Source organism: Stegodyphus dumicola, chromosome 3, assembly GCF_044657685.1.
Source record: "Stegodyphus dumicola isolate Sdum_Otavi_A_Nest chromosome 3, ASM4465768v1".
NCBI classification, from domain to species: Eukaryota; Metazoa; Arthropoda; class Arachnida; order Araneae; family Eresidae; genus Stegodyphus; species Stegodyphus dumicola.
The window spans coordinates 256,224,472-256,237,536 of NC_140770.1; the positions used below are offsets into that span (position 1 = coordinate 256,224,472).

The 13,065-nt window shown below is 30.8% G+C and overlaps 1 protein-coding gene across 2 annotated transcripts in view; it reads right to left on the minus strand.

Moving 5' to 3' along the window:
* Positions 1 to 13,065, minus strand: part of Polr1C (RNA polymerase I and III subunit C) — a 45,925-nt gene that overhangs the window by 11,757 nt on the left and 21,103 nt on the right. For both annotated transcript variants that reach the window (XM_035352693.2, XM_035352694.2), the window contains 4 exons: positions 11,661 to 11,793; positions 8,302 to 8,424; positions 7,617 to 7,666; positions 5,286 to 5,345 (listed from right to left, as the gene is read on the minus strand). In XM_035352693.2, the coding sequence (XP_035208584.1) occupies positions 5,286 to 5,345; positions 7,617 to 7,666; positions 8,302 to 8,424; positions 11,661 to 11,793 (366 nt within the window). The remainder of the gene's footprint in view (positions 1 to 5,285; positions 5,346 to 7,616; positions 7,667 to 8,301; positions 8,425 to 11,660; positions 11,794 to 13,065) is intronic.

Here is a 13,065-nt window from a genome sequence, read left to right on the forward strand (position 1 = left end):
CCTTCTACACTTGATGATAAAGATCAAAACGAATACAATTTTAAAGATAAAATGTTGTATTATGCATTGCTCATATCACCTGCAATCAAAATTGTTTATTCTGTGTCTTATCTAATTTTCCATTACTATTTCATATTTAAAAAAAATATATTACAAAATTTTTTAATATAATAATAAAAAGCATTTAATATTTTTGGTACATTCCTACTTATGTTTCTAAAATATTTGTATTTAGTAGAAATCAATTTTTCTAAGATTGCACTTCAATAAAATTTTCAAAATATCTGTAACACAAATACAATGGAACTTTGAGATATGAGTTTAATTCGTTCCAGCATTGAACTCGTATAGCGAACTTCTCGTATCTAAAACCAAACTTCCCCATTGAAAATAATGGAAATCCAGTTAATCCGTTCCACACCCCCAAAAATTTCAACATAAAAGTAAATTTTTTTAATAAATAACACTGGTAAATAATATAACCGTAGTTTATGTTTATAATAGCTTCCAACACCGACCTTTTAACTCCCTCTCATTAATCCACACCAAAAACAGATTCTCAACATCTTCTGGGAGTTTTGGACGGTGCTAGGAAGTAATGATAATTCCTTTGGCCACATCAAGTTTCTTGATTTCTTTTTGCTTTTCAGAATAGTGCAGATCATCGACGTTGAAAGGTTATAAGTCTTTGCCAATTCCGTCACTCTTACACCATGATTATGTTTCTCTATGATTTCTTTCTTAATTTCAATGGCCATGGTTTCCTTATTTTCTTTGCAGCACTATCTGAGGTAAAAATCTTCTTAGGAGGCATCGTGAAATAATTATTTTCACATTAAATGTAATAAACAATTAACTCACAAGTGCACAAACATGTAGATCAAAGGATAATGAGTGATCTGACGAGGAGATTCCCGAATCGAGCTGGATTAGGAAATGGCGCCACGCATACCAACAGCCTGGCTCATTTGCTCGTATTTAGAGAAAATTTTTCGCTCATACTTTCCTCGCATCTCGAACTTCTCCTATATAAAGGTGCTCGTATCTTGAGGTTCCACTGTATATACAAAGGCTGTCTTAAGTAATGTAAGTGGGTAATATGCATGTTAGTAGAAATTTTCACTACTTTCCTACTTTGGTTCAAAGAAAATGCATTTATGAAAAAATATAAAGCATATTATATTATTTTTGCTATTGCCAAAAATAAACAATTTTCCTACATGTTATGCATGTGGGAAAATTGTTTATTTAGCAATAAAATTAATTATTCAAATTTAGTCACAGGCAAATGAATGCAAAGGTTCATGAATTATAAAGAAGGATTCATAATTCTGTCGGCTCAACAGTATCATTAATAATAATAATAATAAAGATAATAGCTACTAACAGATAACTACATGACAAAAACTTTGAGAATAATGAAAGGACTAACAACCTGAAGCAAGCTTGCAAGATATCAAAGTATTCAAAGCAACATCACTTTCTACATTAAGCCATTTTAAAGCTCGTATGTCAGGGGTTCTCAACCAGCGGTACGCAAGAGAAAAATAGGTGGTACGCAAGGAAGCAAAGTATTTTTAACTATTAAATTCAAAAATTAAAACCTCAACATCTTGATTGAGTTTCTTCTCTACACTTGTAACTTTATGCGATCTGAGCTTTGTTCAAGGTCAAAGTCGCTGGCAGTTTTCATGGTTCTTCCATGTTTACATTTCACAAATATTCTTTTAGCCGTCCACATAACAAAATTTGTCTTAAATGATGTTTTTAAAAGGAGTGATAAAAATGAATGCTGTATTTAATAGGAAATAAAATTCCTATTAATAAGATAATAGAATCTCATTAATTCTCTTCGATTTTATCAATTTATTGACATGTCAACAACACTTTATGTTGCCATTTCGAGGTTCATATTGCTCCATTTTCAATGAGAATCATTTTTTACGTTGGTTTGCTGTCTCTAACAGCAGGTATTTTGTTTTCTTGTTGCTTTGTATTCCATACATTTTATACGATCTGAGAATATAGTTGTCTGTTTTTGAAGACCTTGTAATATATTGTGCATTTAAATATTTGTGAAAAAATAATAAAACAACCCTAGATTTTTCAAAATGCAAAAAAGGCTAGAATGGAATAAGTGGAAAAATGGCTAGGATAGAATAAGTGGAAAAGTGACGATTCGCAGGTGATGGATCCTGGACACTCTACTAGCACTATTTACATTGAAAAGAAAAATTGGTTCTAGAAAATATAATGAAAGTTATTTATTATTTAGATTTATTTGGATTGGAGATGAAATGGACCCTCAACATCAATGTGTTATTTGCAGTGAACTATTATCCAATTAAAGTATGAAACCATCATTTCTTAAAAGACAGTTTTAAAAGACCTAAGTATGCCGACTTAAAACATACAGGTTATTGAAAACGAAAAAATTCCAATTTTAAGAGGAAGTTATTGGAGTTCAAAAATAGTAGACAAGTAATGAAAGGTTTTGTTACTTCAAGTGAAAAAGCTTTGGAAGCTAAGCCTAAAAATTGCTAAGACTGGGTAGGCTCACACTATTGAAGAAAACTTTATATTACCAGCAGCTAAAGATATAGTTTTAACACTATTCAATGAAAAAGTGGCTAATACTATTCTGTTACCAAATGATACCGCATCAGGCGGTAAGATGTTAAGTGCCGGCCCTTGATTAGCCGTAAGTATATGTGAGAATTTATTTATTCAGGACTCAGCCTTAACCATCTGCAAGAAACAGACATAAGTATAATAAATAAATTTAAAAAAAAATACAATTTAGGCTTAATTACCTTAGTGCGCGATACAAGCAAGACAAAATTTAGCGAAACAACTTGTCTTCAGTCGCCAATCTGATGACAGCTGATACTGAAGCTGCTGAAGAGTTTGCAGATGAATTTATTGAATTCACTAATGGTGAAAAGTTATCTCAACAAATTTACAACACTGATGAAATTTGCCTTTTCCGGCAATATGTACTGTGAAATACCTTAGCAATCTTTACCGAAATGGCTTCAACTGGTGTCAAAGATTCCAAAGCAAAACTAACAATTTTAGCATGTGCGAATGCTGCAGGAACGCACTAGTGTAAACGTTTCGTAATCGGAAAAAGTAGTGCACAACTTCGAGCATAAATTAAGATGATATAAAAGAAGTTTTTCATTGTGATGACAATGCTTCTCAATCATCGATCAATTAATGACTGGCGAAATCCGTAGTATGGTTCCAGATACGGAAACTACCACTAGTGAAGAAAGTGACATAGAGGTTATTGAAAATGAAAAAATTCCAATTGATAAGTTAGTCAGAATTCTCGACACAGCAATTCCAGGACTTGAACAAAAAATTAGATTTATCTGTAGAATTAAAGAGAAAGTATTAGCACAAAAAATGAAACAACTTACACTGAGGGAAATGTTTAATAAAGTAAACAAATAAATATTAACATTATTTTTGTATATTTTGATAGTCTTTAGATCACAAATGCTTCATTATTTCATAAATCTCCAATTCATATTTTTAATTTTATAAGTTTTACATGCCATCTGATGAGATTTAAACTGATGATAAAATATCCGGATCCGACGAGTTTGGATCTTGGACTTAGTACCGTATTTATAGAATCTTTATAATTTTAATCTTAGTTTGTAATTTGATTTGCAAATGATATTCCTGGTTTTAAAATCTGTGTTATGCTGTTTAAAAAAAAAAATATATGAAAAATGAGCCTTCTAGTAAATTACACAAAGTTTGGTTTGGGTAGCATTAGACATCCCAAATGTAAGTGATACAAATCCAAATCATAGGGGTAGCAGGTTAAGATAATTTAGGGAAAAATACACCCAAGAACAACTAAATATCATAGGCTATATGATTAAGACACAATAACATGCCGAATAAATACTAATTCAGAAGTCAAACAACAAAAATCAGTGTTATATTTACAAAATTTTCACAGGACTAGTTTCGTAATTTTACCGAACCACCATTTTCAGCTGCAAAACCGCAAATGAACAAGATAGGAAATAATGATTAGATAAGAAAGCCTGGACAAGAATAAGCAAGTGGCGCCATCTGTTGGTGAAACCAGAACTAAAACATAATTTCTTTAAAGGCCGAAGGCAAATTTGGATTGGAATTAGGATCGTTAACTAGAACAGAAAGATTTTTATGAATGTGAAATGCCTCTAGAAAATCCAGTTCTCCAATGGAAGATGTTTTTTGAATAATTTTGGCAGCAGAAAAACTGAAAGTGTGGTTTTCGGACCAACAATGTTGAGCAACAGAAGACTTCTGTGTTTCCGTTTTTCTAACATATGCCTCATGTTCCTTGACGCGAAATTTTAAGGCTCTCTTAGTTTGGCCAATGTAAATTAAACCACACTGGCAAGGAATCCTATAAATACCCCAGGAATTCATATCCAGAATGGGGTCCTTGAGTATGGAACTCGGAATTTTATTGATGGGAGAATAAACAACCCGAAAGTTAAATTTCTGCAAAATATGTGCGAATTTTTATAATCTCCTAAAACAAGAGTGTGCCTTTTAGTGTGTTGAGATGAGAATTTTTTAACTGCTTGATTAATAATGTTGGGTGGAAAGCCCCTGTCAATAGCTATTGCTTTTAAATAATTTAGTTCTTCATCAAGGGCTAGTTTGGAGGAGCAAACCTGAAGAGCACGGAAAACATAGGAATAAAATGAAGCTAACTTTTGTTTAGTCGGATGACATGATTTAAAGTATGGTGGAAGGCAAACCGATGAAAGTTTACGGTAAACCGTAGTACTGAAGTTGGATGTGTTACGTGTGACCAGAATGTCGAGAAACGGAAGAGAATTGCAAGTCTCAAGTTCAAAAGTGAACTGAATAGCAGGATCAATAGAATTCATTGTTGAAAGAACTTTATTTAAATCATCTTTATTACCTTCAAACAGAGTAAAAGTATCGTCTACGTAGCGGAACCATGCTGGGAAGTTTAAAGTTTCAAAAATTTTGATTCATAATAATGCATGTAGATATCAGCCAGGATGGGACTGAGGGGGCTTCCCATGGCTAATCCCTCAGTTTGCTGAGGAATTTTGCAAAAAATTTTGTAAATATAACGCTGATTTTTGTTGTTTGACTTCTGAATTAGGCTATATGATGTTGACAATACTTTGAAAAATCAAACACTTCTCATTAAAAAATTATGAAGCATCAGAACTGGAAATCAACAGAAATTTCAGATCTCGTATAAGTCATAGTAGAATTCTCAAAAAACTTACATGCCCTGGTTTCAATACCGCAAGCAAAATGTCATCATGTACAGGCTTTATATCTTCATACTGAAACAGATTACCATTATCCATGTATTATTTTCCAAATTTTATTTATATATGTATAAAAGCTGGATCATTTACAACAATCCAAAATATATTTAAACACATAGTCAATCAAATGCAATATAAGCAACCACTTTTAACCTGTTCAGGACCAGCATCGCGTATACGCGATGCAACGATTCCACTCTTATCAGCCCAGCGTCGCATATCTGCGAAAAGCTCTGATCAATCTCTACAGCCTAGCGTTACTTATACATAACTTGAAAACAGAATGATTTATTTGAATTTTTAAATGCCAGTAGATGATGCTAAATGGTAACGGTTTTCACTTCGGTTAAGTCATGTGGCTTTTGACCTTCCTGCATGAGCATCAGTTTCTGTTCTGTGCTCCTGGTTTTGATAGATTTATTAGTGTAAATAACCTGGGAATCACAGCTCTTTAAGTGAAAGAGATACACTGGGGTGTTTATTTCGTTAGGATTTTGTTGTTGTTGTTGTCTTCATTTTTATTCTTTGCGTTTTTTGTTATTAGGATGTGGGGAAATGCATCCAGCTCAATGTTTCCTTTCTTCTTTGTTGCTAGAAGAATGTGGTTAAACGCATCTATCTGATCATAGCAGGTGTAACGTCATCGAACTTCTGTGAGGGAAAATCTCACACCAGTTGTACTTTTTTATATTTATTTTAAAACCTAACATAGACTTTCTTGGTTAATTAAAAAGTAACTTTACAGCTTTATTACAGAAGGGGAAAGGTATCAGCTTTCCCAATGCATGATGCATCTTACTTGCTCAGCATATACTTGGCGATAAAAGCCGCCATTATCCTGTTTGTCGATTCTCGTTTTGAATTTTTCCCACACAGAGCAGAATTATTAAATTGGAATTTAATTACTTACAGATAATTATTGTTTAATTTTCTTTTACATTTCATAGTTGTAATTTTGTTGTCATGTGTATAGTATTTGTTTTCATGCTTATAGTTATAATTTAAGTATTACACGTTTAATTTATTTCTGTTAATGTGATACTCTTTATATTATTACATATTAATAATTCATATATTACATACGTAACTTCAAAAATTGAGGTTACTATATTAAAATGCTGATTTTATATGAATTTTTTTGTAAAAGTAGGCTTAATTTTTAAAAATGCGTGGGACGGTGGCGGCATTCCATTTCAGGGGGTTCGGTTCCATGGCTGCACTCCATTCTCCGTGCGATGGTTCTCAAGTGGTTAACAATTCATACATATATACATACCCACAGTGGCGTAGCCCGTATAGGGTCATAAGGCAAACTTTGTTTGGCAAAGTAGACCGGGCTGCACCCTAAACTCACATACCCACAGATAACATATTCTAAGTCTTAAAAGCAAATACATGAAACCATCAATAACACCAAGCTCTTTTGACGTACCTTAATAAATAATAGTTTATACATTCTACTTCTAATTAAATTTATGCAAAATTTATTGAACACAATATACTCTCTCCTGTATGAATGAAAGCAACATAAACTGACATTTGGGCTTGCTTGCATGTCCTTTAGCACTTTACAATCTCTTCTTGTTTAGCAATCAGTAGATCTCTTGGATGCTTGATAGGTGGATTCATCATCATTTCTATGCTGTGGCAGACTGGTTCGACTTAAGAAGATGAGCAGAAGAAAACATCTTGAAATTCTACAAGGCCATGCTTTTCAACACTCTCTCTTCATCACTTAATTGTGCATCATGGAATAATTATAATATTAGGCTCTTCAAAGACACAGAGACGGAAATACTATTTACTCGTTTAATGTAGGTCACCAGAGTAATGAATTAGTTTATATTTTTATAATGTTTACATTATTTCATACTGCATTTCACGATTATCTGCTTATATTATTTTATATTATATATTAATGATGAAAATTACCTATTAGTGTTCATATCTGGACTGTAGAATTAGTTGTTCTTCAAGCTGTTAAATTGTATGTTTATAATTTTCATATCGAAATTTGGATTTTTAATGGACGGCAACACATTTAGTTAGTTCTATTGTAGAAATTCTCACTTGGCCATCTGGATTTGGCTAAGCAACATATCAGAGCATGTTCTAGTATTGAATGTAGTAATTAACATTAATAATGTTGTTAGTTCTCTTTTTATACAGTCCACTCATTAGTTTAGAATTACAGAAACATAGTACACATGTAAAAACAATGTTTTAATAACACAAGCTAAAATTAAAAATATAAATCAATTTTCCTAAAACAATAGAATAATTTACCATTCTCTGTTGGTTTGTAAGGGGTACAAATTTCATATCTCGAGAATACACTGCAAAACAAAAAATATAAGTTAAAGAAACTGAATTTGAATTCTGGAAAAAAAAAAAAAAAAAAAAAAAAACATTGAAGTAAAACAATTGGCAAAGCCATATTATTACAATAGCAAATAAAAATATTCTGCAGCCAAAAATGATCATATGAAGACAGCACGTGATCATATAAAGACAGTATGGAAAATTTCAGCCAGCTGATTTCAGGTATATAAAATCAGTTTTTCTTTGCCATTTTTAAATTAAGCTTATTTCTGCATATACGACATCTGAACTATTTTCAAATTTTCTGATGTGGCTTAAATTGAAAAGCTGAATTTACTTATGTTTTTAAATTACTGAATTTACTTATGTTTGTATTTATGCATAATTATAATTACATAATGCTTATTCAGAGCCATGCCAAATGCAATTTAGTATGAGACAAACCTCAGTATAGCACCCTGTAATTCTTTTTAATACTTTGATAATAATATTTCATTTATGAACTTCCTTTTTCAAACCTTCCATAAATAAATACAAGAATGGAAAATTTGATACCAAATTCATGCTACAATTAACACATAAAAATTTAGCATTACGTTATGTTAGGAATAATATGTTTTGTTTTAGAAAATTTTCTAAAAAGATTTACCTCTCGAATGATTATACATTATGTCATCTGGAGCACAAACATCCTTTGTAGCATTTGGTTTGCGTGTACACTTTACTTTGAGCTCAAATACAAGGGTATCTTCTTCAGTTACATTATCATCATCTGTTTTAGGTTATAAAATAAAAACAAAATTTATAATTCAAATGCATAAGACTATGAATAAATAATACGCATTGAGATTAACCAATATTTATTTATTTATTTTACTTTTAAATAAAAATAAATTCATATTTTGAATAGAAACATCCCAGAAGACAGAAAACTATCTTCTCTTTCAAACTGCTTACATAGGCAATGTAACATGAATTTAGAATACCATAGAATGTAACCATATGGACATGCCTTACTATGTTAGAATATTTTTTACATGTGATTTTCTACATTAGACTGGGTGATTTATAAAGAAGTACAGTCAAAAGTCTTTAATCCGGACTTGTCGGGACTTCGGCAATTCCGGATTATCGGTTTTTCCGGATTATTGATCATCAGTCTAAATCTGGTAAGATGGCATGCAGAAATTATAAAATTAAAAATATGAAACCGTAATTTATGAAATAAAGAGCAATTATGATCTAAAGGAAATCAAAATTTACAAAAAAAAAAAAAAAAAAAAAAAAAAGCTTTATATTTATTTGTTTACTTTATTAAACATTTCTCTCAATGCGCGCATGCGTAAAGCATACATTACGCATAGTCGGAATTAAAAAATTGCAACCAGAAAACTATTTGATGTGCATTCATGATATTTATGATGACGAGGAATTTGACTTAAATCATATCAAAGACAGAGTACATCGAGATGAAATACTACATTTAGTAAGGAACTATAAGCCGAATAAAATAAAAACATCTGCCCTGAAGATAAGGATAGTGCTGACAGATCAACATCCAGTTCATTGCACATCGCGACGTTCTCCCGCAGAGCAGCGTAAAGTTGATAAACAGATTTCGAAATGATTAGAGAAACAAAGAATATGACGTTATCCAATTTTTGCAGCAATTCCACTTTTTGTTTGATGGACATCGAAACATGCTTTTGCTTTGTAGATCCTTTGGCAGCTCCAGAATCGGAAATTCTTTTTGACATAATCGAAAGTTAAGCTTACTTCTATAAATTTGCTCTAACAGTCTGCAAAAAATAATAAGCCGGATCTAATTCGAAGATTAAGGAACAATGCAATCTACAACATTAAATGAAATAGATAATTAGATAATTTTAGCTTAGCTTATACGTCCTTTATACATTAAGCGTGCATGCGAAAACGTATTGTGCGCATGTGTGAATGCATTATGCATTGACGCATGCGCAGAAAGTTTGTAGCTTTGAGGTCCGGATTATGGGTGCCCAGATTAACGACTTTTGACTGTATATACTTTCCAGATGCTGTAAAACAGTAACAGACAAAGACACACACCACCTCAGAATATCGTAAGATAGATGTACTCTTAAAAGTTTGTGTCTCACACCTGATGGAAGTAACATAGCAATAGTATGCGTGTCCTAGTCAGTCGAAAAAGCGGCACCTGCAGTGGAGAAGACTTTTTGTGTCCTTGAATTTAGCAAAACGGAATCCGTAACTGCTGTGCTATGGCATTCAATCACAATTCTGATAAGAACATTCAACTAGAAAATCTATCTATCAATGGCATGAAAAATTTAAAACTGCACACTGTTTATGCAAAAGACCTGGAGGACCGACTGTATCACAAGGAGTCGCAGATAGAGTTCACACTGCCATTCAATGAAGCCCAGGAAAATCAACGCAGAGGAAAATTCGTGAAGTGGAGATTTTTCAGCCCACTGCCTGGAGAATTTTGAGAAAGAAGCTCAAAATGATTCCATACAAAGTGCAAGTGTTGCAAAATCTGAGTGATTTTAGCAAACAATAGTGCTTTGAATTAAATACTCTCGTGCAATTTAACTCGTTTACATCCTGGAGAGAAAATGTGAGAGAAATATGAGAAAATAGAAAAGGCCCACAAATTAAAATAATTATTAGTAAAAGTAAATGAAACCCAACTAACTAAGATTAATAATATCTTAGTAGGTTATATTAATATAACCTACTAAGATAACTTATATTAATTTGTAATTTAACATGCCAAACATATATGCATAGACTATACATAATAAAGGTCTGAAATCTTGATTTCTTGAAAAAGGGAATGGTTCAGATAGCTATATAAACTTCTCAGATTTTCAAGAATAAGTTTTAAAATCCAAACTTGTAGACAAAAATTAAAAGTTCAGTTAAAGTTTCTTTATTTTAAAAATTCCAAATAGTTTCAGTTATGAAGAATGATTGTCAGAAAATGAATTTAAAATTTCAATACATTTAGTAACAAGTGAGAAAATACACCAAAAAATTAACAAAAGTTAGCATTTTAGAAATGCTACATCCTTAGACTGGATTGCCAGGCTTTTACAGTATTTATGTACGAACTGATACTTGTGATTTTCATAAACAATATTTTGTCAGTAATGACATATTATAATTTTGCTAGTGAAAAATTTGCCAATAAACATCTGGCTAGCTGTTGCAAGGATGTGTAACCGTATCCATCATTTTTAAACTGCACATTTAATCTTCCTCCATTTGCTCTATCTTGGATTTCCTTTTTTATTTTTTATCCCCCCCCCTTAATTTTGTTATTACAAGTCTCTACAATTTGTCACATCATGAAAACAAAAGTTAGCCATTTTTTTTAAAGTTACAACAAAGAGTCCAAGAATTGAGTACATTAATTTGAATACCATGAAAGCTTATAATGAAAATATAACATAGATAAGGACACATAAACTAAAAATAGTGGAAATTTTTTTGAAGAAAGACTAAATTAGTGATCATTTTCTGACTTATTTATTATTGTGCTTTTACGATTACATAGGTACATTTACATATCAACTGTTATAACTAACAATTCCAGAGAAATAGCATGCAACAGTTAATATATAAGTACTTAAATTTCTCCAACATTTATATGGAAATTATGCAAATACATAAAATTCTTAAGCATTCAATATTATTTTGTAAATGAAACAGATGTTAAGATTTAGATGGTAAAAAAATGCACACCTACTGCAAATTAAATAGTTTTAATTCCTGCAAGCTTTCATTTCAGACAAATTTCTGTCAAATATTAGAAATAAATAAATGAATCATACTTCTGTAAATATGCCATCTTAATTAGATCTAGCACTTCCATCTCAAATAAATGAAAATTTTCATTTTATAGAACCAATCCAACAGCATATTGTGAAAAGAGGGGAACTAAAACTAAGAGATAAGAAACACGGGCCTGCTCTTTTGAAAACTTGAAATTTTAAATTGTTTTACCTGGATTTTTAAATTGAAACACACGAGGATCAACATTGATTGGAACTAAGCCTAAGCGATGAGCTAAAACTTCATCTGGAATTATTGTTGTATTATTGTACATTTCAACCTTATCAATAGCCATCGTGGGAACCTAAATGAAAAGAGGAATTAAAAAAACATGGAATTGCTCCTCTGATGCCTTAATAATCAAAAAAAGTTTCCTTTTCAATAAAGGCATACAAAGAAATGACTGTATGCATAATTTTCATTTAGTAAAATTGATCAACAAAAATATACTTATAAATATGCATATTTGTCTCTGTTATTCTAAGTGTAAATATTATTTTTATGGGAGATATACACTGAGAAATACATAAATTAGACTAATACAACTATAGACCATATGGGACTAAATCTATATCATATTAAATGCTATCAATACTTTCAAGTTTAAAAAAAAAATACACAAATACATAAGCTCTGCAAATTAATGCATTAACAGTAATTCATAAAGTGGAATTGCATAAGAAAAGTTGAAGTATTAATTTGAATTTTGCTGCCAAAAACTGCACAGCATGACAATAGTGTACTTCAGATTGTTTTATTTTGGATTAAAAAAATCTTGGTTATTATCTTTATAAGATTTCATAAAGCATGAATTCATAAAGTGGAACATAATTCTATTTTCAAATGTCATATATATAATACAGTATATTAAAGTATTAACCCCTCTGTCAAAAAAAAATGAATTAGGTAATGTCCAAATAGAATTTTTTTTTGAACATAACTAGCTGATGATTATTCTTAATTAAAAAAAATCAACCATTTACTTGTAAATCATCCTAATCAGGAACACACAAATATTTATTTAAATTAATTACTTTTGGGATTTTATACAATATTTATAACAAATTGTGTATTATGAGATTTATATAAATGATACCAGAGGACTTTGGTTAAGTTTACTTTAATTATAACATCCTTATTTAGCATATAGTAACATTTTAATTATAATATCCTTTATTTTTATTAGTATATGGCTAACAAAATAAATTATGTTAAATACATATCAAATCAATTTTATTTCAGATATATACATAATTACTAAACATGTTCGCAAGTCTTTATGATTATTATTTTACACTTTGGGGGGGGTTAACAAATTCTATTTCCTCATGTTCCACAAAGTATACCAAAAGGCTTGCACAAGTCAGTTATAACACTAACAAATCAAATAAATAAAATATACAATACCAAGCGACTACGATCCAATTTCAAAACTCCTGAAAACTATCGTGAGGTAAAAATGTGATATTATTTTTAAATAATTAAGAATATTAATGTGAAAAACTTATTTTCAAATAGTTTCATTAGTGAAACAAATAAATTTTTTAAAGTTTTATTAAAAATAGTTTATGTTTTG